Genomic DNA, 26,015 nt, shown 5'->3' with positions numbered 1-26,015 from the left:
CCCATGTTCACTGTGTCACCTCCTGGTTCCTCTAGTGGAGGAGCTCATAGTGATTCACTGTGTCACCTCCTGGTTCCTCTAGTGGAGGAGCTCATAGTACCTGTTATTTACTGTGTCACCTCCTGGTTCCTCTAGTGGAGGAGCTCATAGTACCTCTTATTCACTGTGTCACCTCCTGGTTCCTCTAGTGGAGGAGGTGAAGGCAGCCGGCGGTGTTTTTCTATTTCCTGTCCTCTGGTGTTGTGCAGCTGCCGCCCGTCACTCAGTGCGGCTCTGAGAGGAACCGGAGCTTCTCCTCCCAGCAGTCAGCCATGGAGCTCGGCTCTGCAGCGCTGAGCGCCGTGTTGCTGCTCGCTCTGCTCTCATCTGGTGAGTTCCTTCATTCCACTCACTGATTCTTCACTTTGAGTCGCGAAGCTGCTTTAATCTGACGCGTGTCACCGACGACTTCAGTGTTAAAGAAGCAAATATCTGGTGTCAGTCGTAAATATCTCTATTCATTTAGATTTCTGTGCTGATAAACACACAACATTCTGTACTTCTGTAACTCATGTATTTGCTCTTGTAATTGAAAGGTTGTTTGTATCTCTCCTCAGTGAAATGTGAATTTATTCATTTTATTTATCCTATTTTAACCTTTATGATCGCATGCTTCTTTTGTGTAATATTAATGTTAATCTTGTACTATAACAGTTTTGAAACACATTGAGATGTTCACTACTTTAAACTGTGCTATTTACATTAAATTCATTTTTTATATATTTAGTCGATCGACAACATTTATCTAACAATTTAGATGTTTTTCAAGTTGTTTTTTAAATGCAAAAATACCAAAAATTCACTGGTTTCAGCTTCAGAAATGTAAATAATAAGTTTTATTAGTATATTATTATAATAGTTTGTGAAGTTAAACTTTTACTACAATATGACGGTTTACAGACTAATCGATCGTCAGAGTCACAGATTATTAAAACTGTAAGTTTCAGCGCTGCTTCAGTCCTTTTAAGTGAATAATTAATTGTCAGAAATCAGTAAAAACAATTAAGAATCAACAAGACAACATGTGAAGAAGAGGCTTTGTATTGGAGCTGTGAGGAACCTCCAGTCAACACGGGAGAGAATAAAAACAAAGATGGCCGAGTGGTGGACTGGGAGAGTTTGGAGGGTAAACGTCTGCTGGGTACTTGCAGTGTGTACTTGCAGTGTGTACATGACAGGTGGTGTTACAGCAGCAGTGTAGTATTCTGAACTACAGAGCAGCTGCCGTTATACCCTGAAATATGACCTGCATGAAAGTATTCACACACTCCAGACGCTGTTTGTCTTCCCTGTGTGTGTGTGTGTGTGTGTGTGTGTGTGTGTGTGTCTGTCTGTCTTATGGGGTTAACTAGAAGTATCCGTTCTACACAATTCTGTGTTTTTTCAGTTTGTATATATTTCTTTCATTTGTACTTTAGTGGTGCAATGTACATTTACTCAAGTGAGGTACTTTTCTTGAGTACTTCCTTTTTGTACATCTTTCTGCTTCTCCTTCACTACACTTTAAAAGGTCCATGTTGTACTTGTAACTGTACTACATCTCAGAGGTCCATGTTGTACTTGTAACTGATGTATCCATGTGTCAGAGGTCTGATGTATCTGATGTATCCATGTATCAGAGGTCTGATGTATCTGATGTATCTGATGTATCCATGTGTCAGAGGTTCTGGGGAGGAACGAGGAGGAGCGTCTGATCAACTACCTGATTAAAGAGCGAGGATACAACAAAGAGCTGCGTCCCGTCGAGAGGCAGCAGGACACCGTCGACATTTTCCTCGCACTCACCCTCTCCAACCTCATCTCTCTGGTACGGACTGTGTGTGTGTGTGTGTGTGTGTGTGTGTGTGTGTGTGCAGATGCGTATCCAGATGCGTATCCTTGTGACATTTTCTCTTCTCTATGCACCTCTGTGCCAGAAATCCTTTCTGCAGAAGTAGAGGACTGAGATGCTTCTGTGTCTGCAGAGAGTATCATGGTTCACTCTGCTGTTGTGGATTTAAAGTTGCGTTATAGGATCAACTCAAACAAGCAAGTGAAATAATCTCAACAGAGAGACTAGAGCTGCAACGACTAGTGAACAGATTGAACTGTCGATCGACAGAAAAATATCGCCAATTAATCTAAAGTTAAAGTCATTTTTCAGTCTCTGAAATATGGAAATTTCAGTTTTTTCTCTGTTTTGTATCATATTAAACTGAATATATTTTGGTTTTGGACACAACAAGATGTTTAAAGACATCACCTTTTTCTCATTTTCTCGCTGTGTTCTGACATTTTTATTGAACAAATGATTCATTTATTCATCTAGAAAATAATTGTTAGTTGCAGCACAATTTAGAACAATAAAGATGCTTTGAGTTTTAAGAAAACATCACTGAAACATCCTGAATATTTAAAATGAGAGCGTTTGTTTATCTGGAAGAAAGAATATATCAAAATAAATAACTGTGAAGTCGCTGAATACAGTGTTGATGTCTCCTAAACGATGTGTCCTCTCAATTGTTCCTGCAAATTGTAAGAAAAAAAGTTTTGAGAATCCGTTCACAGACCAGGTCCCCAGACCTGGCTCTGGTTTTATCACTCTGCTGCTCTTGAAGAACATTTATGTGATTGTGTTTGAATTTCAATAATTACATTTGTTTGAAAAAGATTCAGATATTAGATTTCAAGTTTCCAAAGTTAATTTCAAACAGGACTCTCAATGTGTCCATTAACAAAATACAATAAATATATAGTCAATACCTAAGTGAAACAATTAAAAGCATAGTTTTGATAATCCAGAGTACAAGTTTCTAATCTGTTTGTTTTTCATTTGTAGAAAGAAGTCGACGAGACTCTGCTGACGAACGTCTGGATAGAACATGTAAGTAAACGTTACTTTACGTTGAAGTTAACGTTTTCCTTCTGAATACTTGGTGTGACTCTCGATGTGTTTGTCCTCACAGATGTGGACTGACCACCGTCTGTCGTGGAACGTCACAGAGTTCGATGGCATCGACATGCTTCGTCTGCCGACCAACATGGTGTGGCTGCCGGAGATTGTGCTGGAAAACAAGTGAGACTCACGTTCCTTCTTCTTTATTTACATTTTGTCGAGACAGAAACATCTTCCTTCATAAAGCTGGCAGCCCAAACCTGCACTGAGAAGTAACTCTTTGTGTAGAATGTATGCTAAATACAAGAGGAATAAATACATTTGTGATTTTATTTAAATATAAAACTATGAATTGGGGAGAACACATGCTTCTTTATCTGAAACTCTGCTTTGTGGTGTTCCCCAGGGTTCCATCTTGGGTCCTCTTCTGTTTGAATTGTAATCGCTTCTTCTTGGATGAATAATAAGATACTACACAGATGACTTTCAACTATACATCTCAAAAATGTTCATTTTAAACTACTGGCCATCATTCTGTGTTGGTGGCTGTGTACGCTGTAATGTGTTAGATGTCTGGTCTTGTCTTGAAGATGGGCTGAATGTCTTTAAGTCTACATTTTGGATGCACTTCAAAAGACCGCACACATCAACACTTATTCAAAAGTCTGTTAAATTGAGTTAAGCAGTTTTTTGTGTGATTTTTTTGTTTTGTTTCGCTGCTTTCTTAAAATCGACTTGCAGAGACTTGAAACTTGCATGTAATGGCGAGGTCGTTTAGGACGTCACGAAAACAGAGAGTTCCGTACCAAGTCAAAGTTTTTCTGCAGTGCTGCAGGTGATCAGGGTTCGAGACTAACGTCGTCTCGGGGACAACAGAACATTTTCCCAATAATAATGCCACATTGTGAACAACAGATCCTTGTTTAAATAGGCAGGAGAAAAGCTAGTCAACGTCAGCTGTTAGCAGCCGACGATCAAACTCATGATAGAGTTTCAATAGAGCTATTTAGGAAAAACGACATTCATCAAAACTAAATCTCACCTCAATGTCCTTTTGAATAGCTGCAAATGCCATGATTTGATTGAAAGCTCCAGAACGGCCACTACATATAGTTACTCCTGTAACTACACTGTGCGTATTCATGTGTACACATATTTGTGTGTTGTAATCCTACCTGCCAGTAACGACGCCCAGTTCCAGGTGGCCTACTACAGTAACGTGCTGGTGGATCCTTCTGGTCTCTGCTACTGGCTGCCTCCCGCCATCTTCCGCTCCTCCTGCTCCATCAACGTCAACTACTTCCCCTTCGACTGGCAGAACTGCACGCTCAAATTCACGTGAGGCGCTTGAACCAGACGGTGTCGTGTGGTGCATTTAAGGCACAGATGAATTTATCTGAAAAAGGACACTTGTACGTTGTGTTTACTTGGCAACACTTATGTGTCCAAATATTCTTTACATAATCAGAATACTCCACATGTTTAGTTGGGAATGTGCTTTCTCCTACAGATCAGATCAGCAAAACAATACTGTAATAATAATAATAATAATATATGTAGTAAACGTTATTGCTTCTGAAATGTGATTTGAAGATGACATTTCCCATGTTGCTTTGCAGCTCTCTGACCTACAACGCCAAAGAGATCCGGATGCTGCTGAAGGAAGAAGAGGACGAAACCAGCAAGTGGACGGTGGAGTGGATCATCATCGACCCGGCTAGCTTCACGGGTCAGGAGAGTCATGTTTCAATAAATATCGTGGAGGTTCCACCGTAATTCCAACACAACGATCATCACTTGTTATGTTACTTTATTATAATTATTTTTAGATTATTTTTATTGGGGCTACAGTTGGTTTTTCACAATTAACATATATGCAGGAACAAAAAGGTAGTCTTTGTAGATACTGACAGTATTTTAAACACCTAAAAACATCAATATCAGCTTAAGTGTGTGCTATATTTAGAAGCTGTTGTCTACCACCAGACTCATTTATAAAAACGGTGATTTCACCTCACAGAACACAGGAGTTGCTGGTTTACCGCTGCCTCTGTTAGTTTGTGTCACTGTGTGACTTTGGTGTTTTAAAGGGTTCATTCAGATTCAACACAAACAACCCAGTCGAGGCACCGGTGGACCAGCAGCTCCCGTGTCATGCTAGGTATCCATCTTCGTCATCTAAAAGCCTGTTTCCTTTTTGTGTGTCCTCCGCGTCGTCTTCCTCGCTGCTTTTCTCCCGACAGAGAACGGCGAGTGGGAGATCAACCACCGGCCGGCCAAGAGGAACACCTACAAGCACATTCCCATGGAGAGCAACAAGCACCAGGACATCACCTTCTACCTGGTCATCAAACGCAAGCCGCTCTTCTACATCGTCAACATCATCATCCCCTGTGTGCTCATCTCCTTCCTGGCCTCGCTGGTCTACTACCTCCCCGCTGACAGTCAGTGCTGCTCCACCTACTCACCATCCACTCACTCAACAGGCACATCAACACAAGCTGAGACTGGTGTGTGTGTGTGTGTGTGTGTGTGTGTGTGTGTGTGTGCAGGTGGTGAGAAGATGACTTTGTCCATCTCGGTGCTGCTGGCTCAGTCTGTCTTCTTGCTGCTGATCTCTCAAAGGCTGCCGGAGACTTCCATGTCTGTTCCACTTATTGTCAAGTAAGAAACACACACACACACACACACACACACACACACACACACACACACACACACACACACACACACACACACACATACACACACCAACAACAACAACAAATATTTATTGTACTACTTTTATCTCTGAGTGAATACAATATAAGTGTATTACTTCAGTGATACACTTGTTGGACCAAAACGGGTTCTTTCACAATAAGAGTGACAAAGAAACTGAAATATATAAAATAAAAGCATATAAAAAGAGATAATCAGGGGAACGCCAGCTTGTTTTTTTATTAATAAAAGATTATTTTTGCACGTAAGTTGTCATAGATGATACTGGGGAGTTCTTCTTCTCCTTCTTTTTCTTGTTTTTGTGGTGTTTTTATTCATTTTTTTTAAGTAATTCAAGTTACAAAAAGGAAATACAACCGGAGAGAATATGTAAAAACAAACGTTTAAAGTAAGGCAAAGCTAATGTATTTATAATTTTATAAAAACAATAAAAGCAAGCAAACTAAATAGATAAGTGATTGAAAAGAAAATTAATTAAAAGCTAAAGAAAGCCATAAAAGAACAAAGAAACATTAAAACGAGCGTATGGAAGTGCTTCAGAATTTCTCAACAAAGTTTATGATATCCGTGTGTGTGTGTGTGTGTGTGTGTGTGTGTGTGTGTGTGTGTCTCTCTCAGATACTTGATGTTCATCATGGTGTTGGTGACGGTGGTGGTGTTGAACTGTGTGGTCGTCCTCAACCTGCACTTCAGGACACCGAGCACACACGTCATGTCTGACTGGACCAAGAAGGTAACACACACACACACACACACACACACACACACACACACACACACACACACACAGGACTCATCATGACTTTAAAGGTGCTGCTCTTTATTTGCTTCTCCAGTTCTTCCTCGAGCGGCTGCCCCGCCTCCTGCGCATGTCCCGCCCCTCGGAGGAGGAGCCGTTCTGGGACGGGGCGTTGCCGCGTCGCTCCAGCTCAGTGGGCTACATCGCCTCGGCGGAGGAATACTACAGCGTGAAGTCCCGCAGCGAGCTGATGTTCGAGAAGCAGTCGGAGAGGCACGGACTGACGGCACGAGCCACGCACGCTGCAAGTAGGTCCACAGTGAACAGTTTTAAGTCTCACTTTTAAGATTCACGTTTGTGGTTTGTAACTCTGATGAAGGATTTTAGTCGTCGTACGTCTGGATCTTAAGGTATCAGAGGAACTAGCCGAGCTAACGTTAGCGGTAGCTCGTCTCTCAGCCCCTCCAGGACGTCCCGAGTCCTCACGAACAGCTGCATTATAGTATTCAGAGACCTCTGTGGTAAAAGGATTCTCTGATGTCGAATTTGTGCAGCGAATGGTTTTAAAACTCTGTGTTTCATAATGACAATAAAGTATCCTTGAGAAACCTCCTGAACGCGACTGAAGGAAACCTAACGAAAGAAGCTGACTGTAATGAAGACAACAACTCCCATGATCCCACGCTGCTTCACCAAACTACCTGTTTTGATTGAGAGACCCCTAGTGGTAGAAATGACATATTGTGCGTTTAAAACCTGCAAAAACATACATTTTTTGGGGCTATTTGTTAGCAGCCAAAGCATTTACACATCGTCACCTTTTAACTTTATATGTTAAACTTTATTTACACATCGTCTTTGTGTCCTGTATTCTCTCTTTTAGCTCTATTTTGGGCCTCCACCACCTCCTGATGGAGATATCTGTCTCTTCAGCTGCTAAATGCTGCACTTTGCTCACCGGCTAGTTTCGAACTGAGTCTGTCTGCTTATGTATTTTAGAACATGTTTGTCGACGGCGTGTGACGTTTATTCATTATGTGGGACAAAAGGCCTCAAAGAGCTCACTGCAGATCTGTTAGAGTTTCCTCTCCGTGTGCTTCTGTGTAGTTGTGAAGCCAAAGGAAGAGGGAGGAGTGACGGATCAGCTGTATGCAGAGATGAAGCCGGCGGTGGACGGAGCAAACTACATCATCAAACACATGCGCAACAAGAACGACTACAACGAGGTGAGACGGGACGACTCACTGTCGTTTCATCAGCCATTTTATTTATTGTTTTTTTATCTATTTTAAGCATTTAAAAAAAACAAAGCTGCATATACGACACAGACTGTATATAAGAAGTACAAGTAGTCGTCGTGACGTCACTCGTTGGTTTGTGATGGTTTGAAGCCTCGAGTTTGGCGATTTGTCCGTCGCCATCTTGGTTTTTTTTGCAACCAGTGAACAGGAAGTGACCATATGTGGACTGAGGAGGAGTGACGTAGAGACGCCGTATACGTCTCTGGTAGAGACCTGTCAATCAGCGTGTAGCCCCGCCCCCAAAGCATCCCCTGCTTTATGGTGTGTTTGACTCTAAATGGAGCATAATGTACTAAATGAACATCATGCTGTATTGAAGAAGACTGTAAACTAGAGATTGAGACCATAAACTCATGTTTACAATGTTTACTGAGGGAATAAATCAAGAGAGAAGTAGAGTCATTTTAGACTAGACTTCTATACAACCAGAGGAGTCGCTCCCTGGTGGACACTAGAGAGAATGCAGTTTTATCACATGAAGCTTTGGCTTCACTCGTCACACAGAACCATAATGTTTCTCTCTTCACAGGAGAAAGATAACTGGAGCGGCATCGCTCGTACGGTGGACCGCCTCTGTCTCTTCGTGGTGACCCCGGTGATGACTCTCGGCACCATCGTCATCTTCCTGATGGGCATCTGTAACTATCCTCCACATCTGCCCTTCCAAGGAGACTCGCACGACTACAGAGAGGAGAACCCACGGTACAACTCTCCTGTTTAAATCAAAGTTTCTTCCTGTTATTTTTGGCTCCAGTTACACAGCTGTGTGTTTTTCTTCTTAACTTATATTTGAAGTGAATAACTAAATCAGTATATCACTATTTGTATTTTATTTGTGTGGTTTGAATAAACATTTACACTCGGCAGACATCTTTGATTCATCTGTTTCTATCGTCTGGTCAAATTATCTAGTTTTAATACATTATAAGTTTGAATGTAAGAGACGCAGTGAGAGAAGACTGCAGCGAGGCCAAGATGGAGTCTACAACAAAGTGGAAGAAGATTTATGCAAAGCTATTTACCTTTAAACTAAAGATACCAAATTGAATGACTTCCAGGAAGACTATTTTTGGTTCAACCAGGTAGAACCCTTCAGCTCTCCAGGCGACTCAATGCCTCCCAAGACCTTAAAGATAAAAGTAGTTCAACACTAGAGAACTTATCTCCATTCTCCACCTGTCCACGTTGGACCTCCTCCATCAATCCTGCTCACCTGTGTCTCGTTACACAATCACCCCGTCAACACGTAGACCAGCTCCATTTCCTCCAATCAGATGGCAGATTGTCAACCTCACTTCCTGTCTCTTAAACCTGGACCTGCATCTCGTTCCTGCCCTGTTCACCTGTGGAGTTTACTTCTCTTTGGATTTGCTTCTGTTGCCAGTAAGCTCATATTTCATATCTTTATCATTTCTCTTAAATTCACCAGAAGTTACCGTTACGTCGCATATTTAATTCATTCATTTCAGAGAACTTGTAACAGAATAGCTGCTGGTGTTGCTGTGGGTGATGAAGTGGTGAAGTTTGATGGTGATATCTACTAGTTCATGTTGTGACCCTCTTCACCTGGAGACTCTTCTAAATGTGAGGTTCTGATCTTTGATGTACATCACAGGAACGACACATGATTAGCTTTGATCTTAATCTGGTACAATACATGTATTGTTCCTGCTAAATAAACAATCAAATAAATAAACAAACAACGGCTGAAACTCTTGTTTAACTTTTTACCTGAATATATATATATATATATTTTTTAAATAAAAAGAGTAAACCTCATTGTCAACTTTTGTAACGGCTTGAATTAATTTGTTTTAACTGCTGCTGTTCAAAGCCTTCAAAGTCCTTGAAAACATTAAATATACCCGAATAAGTAACGCAGTTTGGAGAAATAATTATTATGAAGCGTTCAAACAAACGGCACACAAAAATAAAACAGAAATACATGAATCTCATGTGAAAACAATGAAAAGCACCTTTTAGCTGCAGAAATATACAAAAGTATTTAGCCTTCATTTTTGTTTAGCACCAAAGTTAACCATTAATGACCTCCAGCTGGAAGCAAAGCTGCACATATGAAGTTCAGTGTGGAGCACAGTCCTGGTCCACAGTGATCAAGTTCAGTTTGGGTGATCAGGACTGTTGTGGAGCACAAACAGAAGGTCTTGTTGTTGTATTATTAATGTTCCCTTCATGTTCATTCTCTCAGTGCAGGAAATAAGTGCATCAAGTATAAATGTATCCTTCAAACCTCAGTGGAGCTGTTTGTCTCTTCATTTTGGTCCAGATCTCTTTGGTCTTCTTCAAGGAGCTGATCGGTGTTACCTGGTTCTCCATCTTCTGTCCTTTCTGCCGGTGGAGTCGACTCTTGTTGTCTGCAGACAAAGTTAAATGAACTTCAGTGCTGAAACTCTAAATAATCTCTCATATCCTCATCTCAACTGTGTCGACTTGTTTACGTCATCTTTGTAACAGAGAATGTAAAAGTAGAAACTATTATTGTTGCACTCTGGTGCTGCTGTTGTTGTAGTCAACACAGAAGACAAACTTACTCAGAGGTTTGAACGTTGGGTTGTTGATTGGATCTACGTTTACAGAATACTGCTACTGCTGCTGCTACTGCTACGATTATTCCCACAACGAGAATGGCTCCAATCACCCAGCCTGCAATTGCTGCGTCATTACTGGGACTGTCTGAAACAGAAACAGTCAGTTTAATTATTTAATTTAACTTTTTTTAAACAAACTTACACAAGTGCAATGACAACATGTGAGCATTAAAACGTTTGGTGACTTTTTAGGATTAAAAAGTTCTTTAAATAAAGGATGAAATCCTCTCACAGAAGAAGCCTCCATAAACATTTGTTCTTGATAAATTACCGACGATGAACAGGTTGGTAGAATTATTGATGGTAAATGTTCTACTAATTGATCAGTCAACTAATCATTTCTCTGTATTTCATGTTATACAGGTGTTTTACACTCAAAGATTTGATAATGCATCCCATCAGCCAACCTTGTTTGGGGGTTTCAACCTTGTTGAACCTTGTTTGAGGGGTTCTCAGGGGGTCTGATTGACACCTTAGACCCCCTGAAAGCCTCAATAGATAACTTTTGTCACCGCTTGGAGACACTCTTACAAACACCCTCATACATTAGCAACCATCTAGAAACCCTTTAGGGACACCTCCTTACAAATACCCACAGACCTTAGCAACTCTTTAGAGACACCATTGCAAACACCGGCATATTTAGCAACCACCAATACTACACCAATCACCTTGCAGTGTCCAAACAACAGCTGGTGAGGCTGTGGAAACCTCTAGTTGTTCTACATTGTAAAGGTTGGATGATCGACAAAAGTAATCTGAGCCCAAGAAGTCTCAGTTTATTACAGAAAGGGTCCAAACTGAACCAGAAATATTGATCCTGTCTTGATCGATCCCATCTAGTGAACTCAGCTGATGGTTCCTGACTTCATGCTGCAGTGAGTAACTGAACCCACTGTGTGTAAATACTTGGACGTGTCATGAACCAGATGTCACAGGTGATAACAGTGATAGTGAAAGTCCCACCTCTTGTCTTCTTACCTGGACGTTTCTCTATCCTCAGAAAGGTGTTGGTTACGTTGGTCTCCTCAGCGTTACTGAACTCACAGGTGTAAATCCCCTCTTGATCTGAAGATAAGTCCTTCAGCGTGAGGCTGCCTGACTCAGACACACTCTTCACCTGCTGCCTCCACTCCTCTGAGACTGTGGAGTCGGTCCCGGTCTGGTTCAGGATGAAGTGACTGTGGTTGAACCTCCAGATGAGGCCTGTTAGAGGAGTGTTTGAGGACGTGCAGGGGATTGTTGTTTCAGTGTCTGAGCCATTGATGGAAGCTAAGAAGATACAACAGATGAAAAGAGGAGATCAAATATCTGCTATTTCTCACCAGAGTCTACTTCTTCTGAGAAACACTTACTGGGTTGAAACCACGTGGCTCTCCTCTGGTTTCTTGGAGTGCTGACGGTGCAGCTGTAGTCCAGATCAGTAACTGAGACTATCAGAGAACTACTGATGCTGTAGAGCTGCTGTTCAGTCTGCTGGACTCTGGTTTTGTTCTGGAGGGTCACGCTGGACTGAGAGCTGGTGGACCAGGTGAGCTCAGGTTTAGGGAAGATCCCCTCTGAGCTGCAGGTGATCCTGTTTTCTACCTGCTGAATGTCCACTTTACGGACCGGAGCTGTGAAGACGAGTAAGAAAAAACTTGAAATAGCTTTTAAAGTGGAAATGTGTGAAATTATAACTTGTTCTCATTCTCATACCGTCCACTTTTAGGTTGATGTACGACGTCTTCATGCTAGTATCGGTGCCGGTGTAGCATTTGTATGTGCCCTCGTCCTGAAGCTTTACCACCGTCAGCCGGAGTGAGGCGTTTCCTCTGGGGAGCTGGTCTTTGAACAGAGACGTCCTGCCTCTGAAGCTCTTGGTCTGGTTGTCGAGCTGGTCTTGGTTGTGGTAGAAAGAGTGAACAGGATTTTCTCCTGGTTCCGGATACCAGTGGAGGACTAAACCTTCACCAGCGTTGAAGCTGCACGGTAAAATGCAGCTCTCCATGAAAACACAGGACACCTCAGCATCTGCAACACATCAGGTAAAGAGACATCCATCAAAGTTCAGTTCAGGGAAAATAGCAGCCGAATCCAAACGAGCTCTTTAAAGACCTTCAATAAATTCATCTTGAATCGCCCAAAATCACATATTTGAGGGCTTTACAATCTGTACACATGTGACATCCTCTGTCTCAGGACCCTCACATCGGAGGAAGAAAACCTCCGGATAGACACGTCTGTCATGATTTAATTATCATTCCCCCTCATATCACAGTCAAAATAATCACAATCAAATATTTCTTCTAAATCGCACGATTTTTAAAAACATTTTTTAGGAGTCTGAGGTCAAACGCTCGAGTATTTCACAAGAGAAAAGGCTCCTAAAAGTACAGTTTAAAGGTTCTGTTGGTCAGTGATGGTTCTACTAAAAGTACAGTTTAAAGGTTCTGTTGGTCAGTGATGGTTCTACTAAAAGTACAGTTTAAAGGTTCTGTTGGTCAGTTATGGTTCTACTGAAAGAACAGTTTAAAGGTTCTGTTGGTCAGTTATGGTTCTACTGAAAGAACAGTTTAAAGGTTCTGTTGGTCAGTTATGGTTATCCTGAAAGAACAGTTTAAAGGTTCTGTTGGTCAGTTATGGTTCTACTGAAAGAACAGTTTAAAGGGTTTTGTCAGCAGCATTTTTCAGTAACCAGGAAATGATGTCATCGTGAATTTAAAAACACAAACCAGTAGACAGCTGCAGGCTGTGATACAGACTTTGATTGATGCTGGTGGAAAAACCAAAGTGTGACTCAGGTGTAGTGTGTGTGTGTGTATTTGTTTGTTTGTTGGAATGTGTGTGTAGGAATGTGTGTGTGTGTGTGGGGGGGGGGGGGGCAGGATTGTGTGCAGACTGGTTCTGCAGGATCCCATAAGCTGACAAGACAATCTCTGACTTACTATTTACTATTTATTTTACTATCAGTATCTTGTTACCGACAATTATTTCTTGATATCTGATTCTCAATGACAATGATACAGAATCCAAGATGTCTTTTGTATCTCTGACATTTGACCTTTAAAGTTTTCAGCATACTTTTCTGGATATTACAGATATTGTTGTCAGCGTCTCGTCTCTTTTTATTTAAGATGTTTTCATGTTGGTTCTGATGCTCTCTGCCAAACACAAATGTCTCCTTTAGGACAATGAAGTCTCCTTCACTCTGCTCTCTTCCTTCATTTACTGTGTCCTCGTCTGCCTCCTTTCTCTGGTGAACGTTACCACGACAGCACAATGTAGTAAGATTAGATCTCTGGTCTTATTCCAGACTAAACAGAACGGACAGTGAACGCCTCACTCACCTCCTCTTGTACCAGTCTGCAGAAAGGTCAGGACCACCACAAACACGACGCACTTCACCCTCATGTTTCATTCACTCCGTCGATGTTGACTTCTGCTCTGCTAATGAATTCACAGCTGATATGACGACACCCGACTGGTCCGACGAGTTCTCTCTGGAATCTTAAGTGTTTACCAGGTTAATGACCTGAAGAAGAAACACTTGAGGGTGTGGAAACATTTCATTCAACAATCTTTACATTCCTTTATATCCATTTAACTATAATAACCTTTAATTAAAACGTGTATCTCACCTCTCAAAAACAAAGCTACAAGTACATAAAATAAACACACACAATAATTCAAACGATTGTGTCTCATCAGTTAAGAAAAGCCTGATTTAAGAAGAAGAGTAACGAGCAACGATCAGTTTACAGACGATCAACCGTAACACTCACAGGTAACCAGCAGCGACGACACCTGAGATGAAAGAGCTTCAGGAGTGTTTTCTGTAAATCAGACTGAGTTTTTTTATCAGCTGGTGTCAGGTTAAAGTGCATTTATAGTAGTCGAGGCATCAGGTGATAAAAAACTTATCTAGATCTGAAAATGAAAGCAGTGACCTCGTCTAGTGAAATGTTTCCATCTGACTAAACAGCTGCTGAACCACTTTATTCACCTGAGAATCAGAGAACAGATCTGATTCAAACAGACACATTACAGACCTTAAAAACTAAACACACCCAGAACCATGTAGAGTGTTGATGCTGCTGAAGGATATGAGGGGTAGTTGTTGTTCTTCTTCTAGTTCATGTTCTTCTTCTAGTTCTTGTTCTTCTTCTAGTTCTTGTTCTTCTTCTAGTTCTTCTTCTTCTTCTAGTTCTTCTTCTTCTTCTAGTTCTTCTTCTTCTTCTTCTAGTTCTTGTTCTTCTTCTAGTTCTTGTTCTTCTTCTAGTTCTTCTTCTTCTTCTAGTTCTTCTTCTTCTTCTTCTAGTTCTTGTTCTTCTTCTAGTTATTGTTCTTCTTCTAGTTCATGTTCTTCTTCTAGTTCTTCTTCTTCTTCTTCTTCTAGTTCTTGTTCTTGTTCTTCTTCTCCTCATAATAAAGATCTTGTCACTGGTACCAGGCTTCATCAGGACTTAGAGTCAAATCTGTATTTAGCCTCCAAATGGTTTTGATTGAACAGTAACAGACCTGTAAAGATGCAAAGGAGGTTTATTTATCACCAGAACAACAGCTTCTAAAGCAACTACAATAAAGTAGAAACCAAGAGAAACAAAAGCTTTTATTTCTTCTTCCTGTAACGTTGATGAAGAGTTTAACTGAGGAGACAGAGAGTTCTCCTCTGACTCCATCTGCTGTCCAGTCCTGGTCATCTCTACCTAAACGCTTCTCTGTCGCCTCCTCAGGATGCTTCATAATCCAGACAGACAGACACACAGAATCAGAAACAGCTTTATTAGCCATGTATGTGTAGATACACAGAATTTGACTCAGGTTTTTCGTACACAGAAAGTACAAATAAACAAGAAAATTATGAAAAATAAAAACAAGAACAAAAAAGTAGAACAGATGTAAGTATAAACATGTAACGACTATGTACAATATATTCATATGAAAGGTATTAATGCAGAATGTCTGATTAGTCGTTCATCAGAGTGACGGCCAGCAGAAAGAAGCTGTTCCTGGTTCTGGTGGTTTTGGTGTGCAGAGCTCTGTAGCGCCTACCAGAGGAAAGGAGATGAACAGCTTGTGTTCAGGGTGTGAAGGTCTGCAGTGATCTTTCCTGCCTGTTTCCTGACTCTGGAGGTGTACAAGTCCAGGATGGAGGGCAGGCTTTCTGAAAATATTCTCTAAATACTACCCCCTAGTGCCAAAGATCTGAAATGTTACATATATGCTATCATATTTACTGATGTACATTTTTCTTTCATAATCCTTTCATAATTCATTTGACTAATAATTTAATCAATTTGCATTTTTTTTTTTTTTTATGTCTTTTGAATTCAACAAAAGAACATAAAAATCGTTGAGTCAGCTAAATCAATTGAGCAGCTCAGTATGATTTTCCTTATTGTGACAAATATGTCACATTGTTTTTTCTGAGACAATTATAAGTTTACAAGCCGGATGTGTCACATCTGTAACATTAATATTTTCATAACTTTTTAGACATAAATTAGTTTGATGAACATGGTTAGAACAGTTTAGATGTATCGTAGGACTTGTTATCAAATCATTACAATTGTTAAATGTGTTGAAACCTTTAGCAACAAAAACAAGCTTTGTGAGATGAGCTAGTTCTGTCAAATGACCAGCCAGGCAGCCATTTTGGAAGTGATGTCATTGGTGTAGAAATGAACTCACTGTCACATGACTTCACCAGGATGTTCCGTATGTGTCACTATCGGGACTTCAAGAGTTAAAATCAAGGATTGACCTGTATGAGGAACCTTCCAGGATGTTTAAAGTGTCTGTGTCACCGTGGCTCCTTATGGGATGGCAGCTGGGAGCAAAGCTGCACATATTAAGTTCACCTGCAAAAATACACTCATGCAAAATGCCAAACAAATGCACTCATCAGTAACGAATGTAATGATGTTGCATACCAGATTGAACAGCAGCGCCTGGGCTACAAGGTCATGTAAGCCGTTTGTACACACTCCAAACACAACTCAATAACTAACTAAAGTTATTACCAAATATCTAAATCCATATAGCGCCACCTAGGCCACATTTCTGTCTCTACCGCTGTGCCAATTCATGCAGTACACACACACACACACAATGGCTCAAAAGAACGCCAACAACCTGAGGATTACGCAGATATGAGTGAGATATTCCGCCACAGCAAAGCCTCACCGAGACATGAGCCAACAGACACCAGCAACACAAATCGCTTTATCGATTATGATCAGAAAATGCACCTTGCTTTTGTCATTTTGCAGAGGAAAAAGCAATAATCTGCTGCATTTTCGCCATAGTTTATGTTCACTGGATATCCTGGATATAAGTGTTTCACTCTAATGATTTTGTCTATTTACGTGGGGTGGGATTTCACTTTCAGCATATCAGATCGCACGCTTCACAGTTTACGCACACGTTGTTGATTCTGACTGGCTAACAGTGCTGTCAATCTTGCCCCTCGTGGTCTAACTCAATTCTATTGGCTCTACCGCGTCAAAAGAGGTGTCAATCACTGAAATTGACCAGTGGGTGGCTAAGATACAGCCCTGAATACACACAATGGGCTCAGATTGAAAAAACCCCTCCATTATTCAGAGACACAGAGAGGGCTCAGAGAGGATTCTGGCCTTCAAATAAAGCCCAAACTGCTGTATTTGGATGTATTGAACACCATTAGTGATATACAAGTGAAATATATAGTTTGGTACATGAGAAAATTATAATGGCACACATTGTACCAAAAAGAGCAATTTGGAAACCTCGCCTGAACTCTCTGTACTAAAACCTCTCTAATTCTGTTCTGCTTCACTTTATCAAATTTAAACTTTGCAGAGAGACTGTTCACATATTGTGCTATGATCTGGGGGATGTTTAAACCTTCAAGCTACATCATTCCAAAGAAATAATCATCTTGAAAGTGCTTTTTTTAGGCGAATCTGAACATTTTCAATTTGTGCTGTGTGCCATCTTCATTTACTCTTGACCAGTAACTTATATACTGATATTTACACATCTGAATAAATCTCACAAGTGTTCCCTTTATTATAACACCAAAAGTGTTAAAATAGACCTTGTGGTTGCAAAGATAAACTATTTTTAGTATGGGTATGCAATTTTTCGAGCAGAGGCCTAAAAATAGGGTTAGGGTTCAAGGTAAAGTTCAGTGTGGAGAACTGTGAATCCTCAGTGGAGATGCTTCATTTTGCTCCAGATCTCTTTGGTCTTCTTCAAGGAGCTGATCGGTGTTACCTGGTTCTCCATCTTCTGTCCTTTCTGCCAGTGGAATCGACTCTTGTTGTCTGCAGACAAAGTTAAATGAACTTCAGTGCTGAAACTCTAAATAATCTCTCATATCCTCATCTCAACTGTGTCGACTTGTTTACGTCATCTTTGTAACAGAGAATGTAAAAGTAGATTTTAACTGATTAATTTGATAAATAAACTTTTATTGTTGCATTTAGTAAATTTGTCTTTGTCTCACCAATTCAATACATTTTGATGTATTAAATATGAATCAACTCTCGTCACAATACATCATTAATACAGCCTTATTGATTAAATAAATGAATTACAGCATGTCATTACCTACACAATGATTTGGGGAAATGAAACTAGACGTATTAATTCAAATAAAGTTATAACTCATTAAGAGTTCACCAGAGTGCTGCTGCTGTTGTATTCAACACAGAAGACAAACTTACTCAGAGGTTTCACCGTTGGGTTATTGATCGGCCCGATGGCTTCTTGCTTTTTGTCCTCATGTCCTCCTTTATCGCGTTATATATACAGCATGCTGCCGCTGCTGCGATTATTCCCACAACGAGAATGGCTCCAATCACCCAGCCTGCAATTGCTTTGTCATTACTGGGACTGTCTGAAACAGAAACAGTCAGTTTAATTATTTAATTCAACTTTCTTGAAACCAAACTTACACAAGTGCAATGACAACATCTGAGCATTAAAATGGTGACTTTTTACAATCACTTTATCTGTTTATTAAAAAAATGTTTTTTTTACTCCATCTCTCTTTAATGAAAAAGGGTGAAATCCTAATTGATCAGTCAACTAATCATTTCTCTGTATTTCATGTTACACACAGTTTTTTATACTTAAAGATTTGATAATGCATCCCATCAGCCAACCTTGTTTGTAATGACACTCCAGCAGTGTGCATAAACCGGGGTTCTCAGGGGGTCTGATTGACACCTCAGACCCCCTGAAAGCCTCAATAACTCATCTGTCCAAACAACAGCTGGTGAGGCTGTGGAAACCTCTAGTTGTTCTACATTGTAAAGATTGGATGGTCGACAAAAGTAATCTATGCAGCTGGAACTGAGTGAGCCCAAGAAGTCTCAGTTTATTACAGAAAGGGTCCAAACTGAACTAGAAATATTGATCTTACCTTCTTTAATCTTTAGCATAGTGTTGGTTACGTTGGTCTCCTCAGCGTTACTGAACTCACAGGTGTAAATCCCCTCTTGATCTGAAGATAAGTCCTTCAGCGTGAGGCTGCCTGACTCAGACACACTCTTCACCTGCTGCCTCCACTCCTCTGAGACTGTGGAGTCGGTCCCGGTCTGGTTCAGGATGAAGTGACTGTGGTTGAACCTCCAGATGAGGCCTGTTAGAGGAGTGTTTGAGGACGTGCAGGGGATTGTTGTTTCAGTGTCTGAGCCATTGATGGAAGCTAAGAAGATACAACGGATGAAAAGAGGAGATCAAATATCTGCTATTTCACACCAGAGTCTACTTCTTCTGAGAAACACTTACTGGGTTGAAACCACGTGGCTCTCCTCTGGTTTCTTGGAGTGCTGACGGTGCAGCTGTAGTCCAGATCAGTAACTGAGACTATCAGTGAACTACTGATGCTGTAGAGCTGCTGTTCAGTCTGCTGGACTGTGGTTTTGCTCTGGTGGGTCACGCTGGACTGAGAGCTGGTGGACCAGGTGAGCTCAGGTTTAGGGAAGATCCCCTCTGAGCTGCAGGTGATCCTGTTTTCTACCTGCTGAATGTCCACTTTACGGACCGGAGCTGTGAAGACGAGTAAGAAAAAACTTGAAATAGCTTTTAAAGTGGAAATGTGTGAAATTATAACTTGTTCTCATTCTCATACCGTCCACTTTTAGGTTGATGTACGACGTCTTCATGCTAGTATCGGTGCCGGTGTAGCATTTGTATGTGCCCTCGTCCTGAAGCTTTACCACCGTCAGCCGGAGTGAGGCGTTTCCTCTGGGGAGCTGGTCTTTGAACAGAGACGTCCTGCCTCTGAAGCTCTTGATCTGGTTGTCGAGCTGGTCTTGGTTGTGGTAGAAAGAGTGAATAGGATTTTCTCCTGGTTCCGGATACCAGTGGAGGACTAAACCTTCACCAGCGTTGAAGCTGCACGGTAAAATGCAGCTCTCCATGAAAACACAGGACACCTCAGCATCTGCAACACATCAGGTAGAGAGACATCCATCAAAGTTCAGTTCAGGGAAAATAGCAGCCGAATCCAAACGAGCTCTTTAAAGACCTTCAATAAATTCATCTTGAATCGCCCAAAATCACATATTTGAGGGCTTTACAATCTGTACACATGTGACATCCTCTGTCTCAGGACCCTCACATCGGAGGAAGAAAACCTCCGGATAGACACGTCTGTCATGATTTAATTATCATTCCCCCTCATATCACAGTCAAAATAATCACAATCAAATATTTCTTCTAAATCGCACGATTTTTAAAAACATTTTTTAGGAGTCTGAGGTCAAACGCTCGAGTATTTCACAAGAGAAAAGGCTCCTAAAAGTACAGTTTAAAGGTTCTGTTGGTCAGTGATGGTTCTACTAAAAGTACAGTTTAAAGGTTCTGTTGGTCAGTGATGGTTCTACTAAAAGTACAGTTTAAAGGTTCTGTTGGTCAGTTATGGTTCTACTGAAAGAACAGTTTAAAGGTTCTGTTGGTCAGTTATGGTTCTACTGAAAGAACAGTTTAAAGGTTCTGTTGGTCAGTTATGGTTATCCTGAAAGAACAGTTTAAAGGTTCTGTTGGTCAGTTATGGTTCTACTGAAAGAACAGTTTAAAGGGTTTTGTCAGCAGCATTTTTCAGTAACCAGGAAATGATGTCATCGTGAATTTAAAAACACAAACCAGTAGACAGCTGCAGGCTGTGATACAGACTTTGATTGATGCTGGTGGAAAAACCAAAGTGTGACTCAGGTGTAGTGTGTGTGTGTGTATTTGTTTGTTTGTTGGAATGTGTGTGTAGGAATGTGTGTGTGTGTGTGGGGGGGGGGGGGGGCAGGATTGTGTGCAGACTGGTTCTGCAGGATCCCATAAGCTGACAAGACAATCTCTGACTTACTATTTACTATTTATTTTACTATCAGTATCTTGTTACCGACAATTATTTCTTGATATCTGATTCTCAATGACAATGATACAGAATCCAAGATGTCTTTTGTATCTCTGACATTTGACCTTTAAAGTTTTCAGCATACTTTTCTGGATATTACAGATATTGTTGTCAGCGTCTCGTCTCTTTTTATTTAAGATGTTTTCATGTTGGTTCTGATGCTCTCTGCCAAACACAAATGTCTCCTTTAGGACAATGAAGTCTCCTTCACTCTGCTCTCTTCCTTCATTTACTGTGTCCTCGTCTGCCTCCTTTCTCTGGTGAACGTTACCACGACAGCACAATGTAGTAAGATTAGATCTCTGGTCTTATTCCAGACTAAACAGAACGGACAGTGAACGCCTCACTCACCTCCTCTTGTACCAGTCTGCAGAAAGGTCAGGACCACCACAAACACGACGCACTTCACCCTCATGTTTCATTCACTCCGTCGATGTTGACTTCTGCTCTGCTAATGAATTCACAGCTGATATGACGACACCCGACTGGTCCGACGAGTTCTCTCTGGAATCTTAAGTGTTTACCAGGTTAATGACCTGAAGAAGAAACACTTGAGGGTGTGGAAACATTTCATTCAACAATCTTTACATTCCTTTATATCCATTTAACTATAATAACCTTTAATTAAAACGTGTATCTCACCTCTCAAAAACAAAGCTACAAGTACATAAAATAAACACACACAATAATTCAAACGATTGTGTCTCATCAGTTAAGAAAAGCCTGATTTAAGAAGAAGAGTAACGAGCAACGATCAGTTTACAGACGATCAACCGTAACACTCACAGGTAACCAGCAGCGACGACACCTGAGATGAAAGAGCTTCAGGAGTGTTTTCTGTAAATCAGACTGAGTTTTTTTATCAGCTGGTGTCAGGTTAAAGTGCATTTATAGTAGTCGAGGCATCAGGTGATAAAAAACTTATCTAGATCTGAAAATGAAAGCAGTGACCTCGTCTAGTGAAATGTTTCCATCTGACTAAACAGCTGCTGAACCACTTTATTCACCTGAGAATCAGAGAACAGATCTGATTCAAACAGACACATTACAGACCTTAAAAACTAAACACACCCAGAACCATGTAGAGTGTTGATGCTGCTGAAGGATATGAGGGGTAGTTGTTGTTCTTCTTCTAGTTCATGTTCTTCTTCTAGTTCTTGTTCTTCTTCTAGTTCTTGTTCTTCTTCTAGTTCTTCTTCTTCTTCTAGTTCTTCTTCTTCTTCTTCTAGTTCTTGTTCTTCTTCTAGTTCTTGTTCTTCTTCTAGTTCTTCTTCTTCTTCTAGTTCTTCTTCTTCTTCTTCTAGTTCTTGTTCTTCTTCTAGTTATTGTTCTTCTTCTAGTTCATGTTCTTCTTCTAGTTCTTCTTCTTCTTCTTCTTCTAGTTCTTGTTCTTGTTCTTCTTCTCCTCATAATAAAGATCTTGTCACTGGTACCAGGCTTCATCAGGACTTAGAGTCAAATCTGTATTTAGCCTCCAAATGGTTTTGATTGAACAGTAACAGACCTGTAAAGATGCAAAGGAGGTTTATTTATCACCAGAACAACAGCTTCTAAAGCAACTACAATAAAGTAGAAACCAAGAGAAACAAAAGCTTTTATTTCTTCTTCCTGTAACGTTGATGAAGAGTTTAACTGAGGAGACAGAGAGTTCTCCTCTGACTCCATCTGCTGTCCAGTCCTGGTCATCTCTACCTAAACGCTTCTCTGTCGCCTCCTCAGGATGCTTCATAATCCAGACAGACAGACACACAGAATCAGAAACAGCTTTATTAGCCATGTATGTGTAGATACACAGAATTTGACTCAGGTTTTTCGTACACAGAAAGTACAAATAAACAAGAAAATTATGAAAAATAAAAACAAGAACAAAAAAGTAGAACAGATGTAAGTATAAACATGTAACGACTATGTACAATATATTCATATGAAAGGTATTAATGCAGAATGTCTGATTAGTCGTTCATCAGAGTGACGGCCAGCAGAAAGAAGCTGTTCCTGGTTCTGGTGGTTTTGGTGTGCAGAGCTCTGTAGCGCCTACCAGAGGAAAGGAGATGAACAGCTTGTGTTCAGGGTGTGAAGGTCTGCAGTGATCTTTCCTGCCTGTTTCCTGACTCTGGAGGTGTACAAGTCCAGGATGGAGGGCAGGCTTTCTGAAAATATTCTCTAAATACTACCCCCTAGTGCCAAAGATCTGAAATGTTACATATATGCTATCATATTTACTGATGTACATTTTTCTTTCATAATCCTTTCATAATTCATTTGACTAATAATTTAATCAATTTGCATTTTTTTTTTTTTTATGTCTTTTGAATTCAACAAAAGAACATAAAAATCGTTGAGTCAGCTAAATCAATTGAGCAGCTCAGTATGATTTTCCTTATTGTGACAAATATGTCACATTGTTTTTTCTGAGACAATTATAAGTTTACAAGCCGGATGTGTCACATCTGTAACATTAATATTTTCATAACTTTTTAGACATAAATTAGTTTGATGAACATGGTTAGAACAGTTTAGATGTATCGTAGGACTTGTTATCAAATCATTACAATTGTTAAATGTGTTGAAACCTTTAGCAACAAAAACAAGCTTTGTGAGATGAGCTAGTTCTGTCAAATGACCAGCCAGGCAGCCATTTTGGAAGTGATGTCATTGGTGTAGAAATGAACTCACTGTCACATGACTTCACCAGGATGTTCCGTATGTGTCACTATCGGGACTTCAAGAGTTAAAATCAAGGATTGACCTGTATGAGGAACCTTCCAGGATGTTTAAAGTGTCTGTGTCACCGTGGCTCCTTATGGGATGGCAGCTGGGAGCAAAGCTGCACATATTAAGTTCACCTGCAAAAATACACTCATGCAAAATGCCAAACAAATGCACTCATCAGTAACGAATGTAATGATGTTGCATACCAGATTGAACAGCAGCGCCTGGGCTACAAGGTCATGTAAGCCGTTTGTACACACTCCAAACACAACTCAATAACTAACTAAAGTTATTACCAAATATCTAAATCCATATAGCGCCACCTAGGCCACATTTCTGTCTCTACCGCTGTGCCAATTCATGCAGTACACACACACACACACAATGGCTCAAAAGAACGCCAACAACCTGAGGATTACGCAGATATGAGTGAGATATTCCGCCACAGCAAAGCCTCACCGAGACATGAGCCAACAGACACCAGCAACACAAATCGCTTTATCGATTATGATCAGAAAATGCACCTTGCTTTTGTCATTTTGCAGAGGAAAAAGCAATAATCTGCTGCATTTTCGCCATAGTTTATGTTCACTGGATATCCTGGATATAAGTGTTTCACTCTAATGATTTTGTCTATTTACGTGGGGTGGGATTTCACTTTCAGCATATCAGATCGCACGCTTCACAGTTTACGCACACGTTGTTGATTCTGACTGGCTAACAGTGCTGTCAATCTTGCCCCTCGTGGTCTAACTCAATTCTATTGGCTCTACCGCGTCAAAAGAGGTGTCAATCACTGAAATTGACCAGTGGGTGGCTAAGATACAGCCCTGAATACACACAATGGGCTCAGATTGAAAAAACCCCTCCATTATTCAGAGACACAGAGAGGGCTCAGAGAGGATTCTGGCCTTCAAATAAAGCCCAAACTGCTGTATTTGGATGTATTGAACACCATTAGTGATATACAAGTGAAATATATAGTTTGGTACATGAGAAAATTATAATGGCACACATTGTACCAAAAAGAGCAATTTGGAAACCTCGCCTGAACTCTCTGTACTAAAACCTCTCTAATTCTGTTCTGCTTCACTTTATCAAATTTAAACTTTGCAGAGAGACTGTTCACATATTGTGCTATGATCTGGGGGATGTTTAAACCTTCAAGCTACATCATTCCAAAGAAATAATCATCTTGAAAGTGCTTTTTTTAGGCGAATCTGAACATTTTCAATTTGTGCTGTGTGCCATCTTCATTTACTCTTGACCAGTAACTTATATACTGATATTTACACATCTGAATAAATCTCACAAGTGTTCCCTTTATTATAACACCAAAAGTGTTAAAATAGACCTTGTGGTTGCAAAGATAAACTATTTTTAGTATGGGTATGCAATTTTTCGAGCAGAGGCCTAAAAATAGGGTTAGGGTTCAAGGTAAAGTTCAGTGTGGAGAACTGTGAATCCTCAGTGGAGATGCTTCATTTTGCTCCAGATCTCTTTGGTCTTCTTCAAGGAGCTGATCGGTGTTACCTGGTTCTCCATCTTCTGTCCTTTCTGCCAGTGGAATCGACTCTTGTTGTCTGCAGACAAAGTTAAATGAACTTCAGTGCTGAAACTCTAAATAATCTCTCATATCCTCATCTCAACTGTGTCGACTTGTTTACGTCATCTTTGTAACAGAGAATGTAAAAGTAGATTTTAACTGATTAATTTGATAAATAAACTTTTATTGTTGCATTTAGTAAATTTGTCTTTGTCTCACCAATTCAATACATTTTGATGTATTAAATATGAATCAACTCTCGTCACAATACATCATTAATACAGCCTTATTGATTAAATAAATGAATTACAGCATGTCATTACCTACACAATGATTTGGGGAAATGAAACTAGACGTATTAATTCAAATAAAGTTATAACTCATTAAGAGTTCACCAGAGTGCTGCTGCTGTTGTATTCAACACAGAAGACAAACTTACTCAGAGGTTTCACCGTTGGGTTATTGATCGGCCCGATGGCTTCTTGCTTTTTGTCCTCCTTTATCGCGTTATATATACAGCATGCTGCCGCTGCTGCGATTATTCCCACAACGAGAATGGCTCCAATCACCCAGCCTGCAATTGCTTTGTCATTACTGGGACTGTCTGAAACAGAAACAGTCAGTTTAATTATTTAATTCAACTTTCTTGAAACCAAACTTACACAAGTGCAATGACAACATCTGAGCATTAAAATGGTGACTTTTTACAATCACTTTATCTGTTTATTAAAAAAATGTTTTTTTTACTCCATCTCTCTTTAATGAAAAAGGGTGAAATCCTAATTGATCAGTCAACTAATCATTTCTCTGTATTTCATGTTACACACAGTTTTTTATACTTAAAGATTTGATAATGCATCCCATCAGCCAACCTTGTTTGTAATGACACTCCAGCAGTGTGCATAAACCGGGGTTCTCAGGGGGTCTGATTGACACCTCAGACCCCCTGAAAGCCTCAATAACTCATCTGTCCAAACAACAGCTGGTGAGGCTGTGGAAACCTCTAGTTGTTCTACATTGTAAAGATTGGATGGTCGACAAAAGTAATCTATGCAGCTGGAACTGAGTGAGCCCAAGAAGTCTCAG

The 26,015-nt window shown here is 40.4% G+C and overlaps 1 protein-coding gene across 1 annotated transcript; it reads left to right on the top strand.

Moving 5' to 3' along the window:
• Positions 1–285: 285 nt before the first annotated feature.
• On the top strand, positions 286–9,617 carry chrnd (cholinergic receptor, nicotinic, delta (muscle)). Its single transcript, XM_068710267.1, has 12 exons — positions 286–369; positions 1,701–1,846; positions 2,858–2,902; positions 2,985–3,094; positions 4,097–4,252; positions 4,534–4,643; positions 5,158–5,358; positions 5,467–5,578; positions 6,254–6,368; positions 6,472–6,682; positions 7,482–7,600; positions 8,205–9,617. The coding sequence occupies exons 1-12, from the start codon at positions 312–314 to the stop codon at positions 8,394–8,396; spliced, it is 1,575 nt and encodes a 524-aa protein (XP_068566368.1). The 5' UTR covers positions 286–311; the 3' UTR covers positions 8,397–9,617.
• Positions 9,618–26,015: the final 16,398 nt, after the last annotated feature.

The sequence above is a fragment of the Cebidichthys violaceus genome, unplaced genomic scaffold (genome assembly GCF_023349555.1).
Source record: "Cebidichthys violaceus isolate CVI_PGR_0920_01 unplaced genomic scaffold, fCebVio1.0.p SCAF_15, whole genome shotgun sequence".
Taxonomy (NCBI): domain Eukaryota; kingdom Metazoa; phylum Chordata; class Actinopteri; order Perciformes; family Stichaeidae; genus Cebidichthys; species Cebidichthys violaceus.
The sequence above is the reverse complement of the archived record's forward strand: the minus strand, read 5'-3'. Positions and strand labels throughout refer to the sequence as shown.

What these genes read in the sequence shown, in the direction of transcription:
- chrnd (XM_068710267.1), top strand. Translation starts at nt 312, where the DNA reads ATGGAGCTCGGCTCTGCAGCGCTGAGCGCCGTGTTGCTGCTCGCTCTG. An exon ending in TCTGTTCCACTTATTGTCAA is followed by an intron (nt 5,579 to 6,253) that starts GTAAGAAACACA and finishes TGTCTCTCTCAG; the next exon opens with ATACTTGATGTTCATCATGG. An exon ending in ACAAGAACGACTACAACGAG is followed by an intron (nt 7,601 to 8,204) that starts GTGAGACGGGAC and finishes CTCTCTTCACAG; the next exon opens with GAGAAAGATAACTGGAGCGG.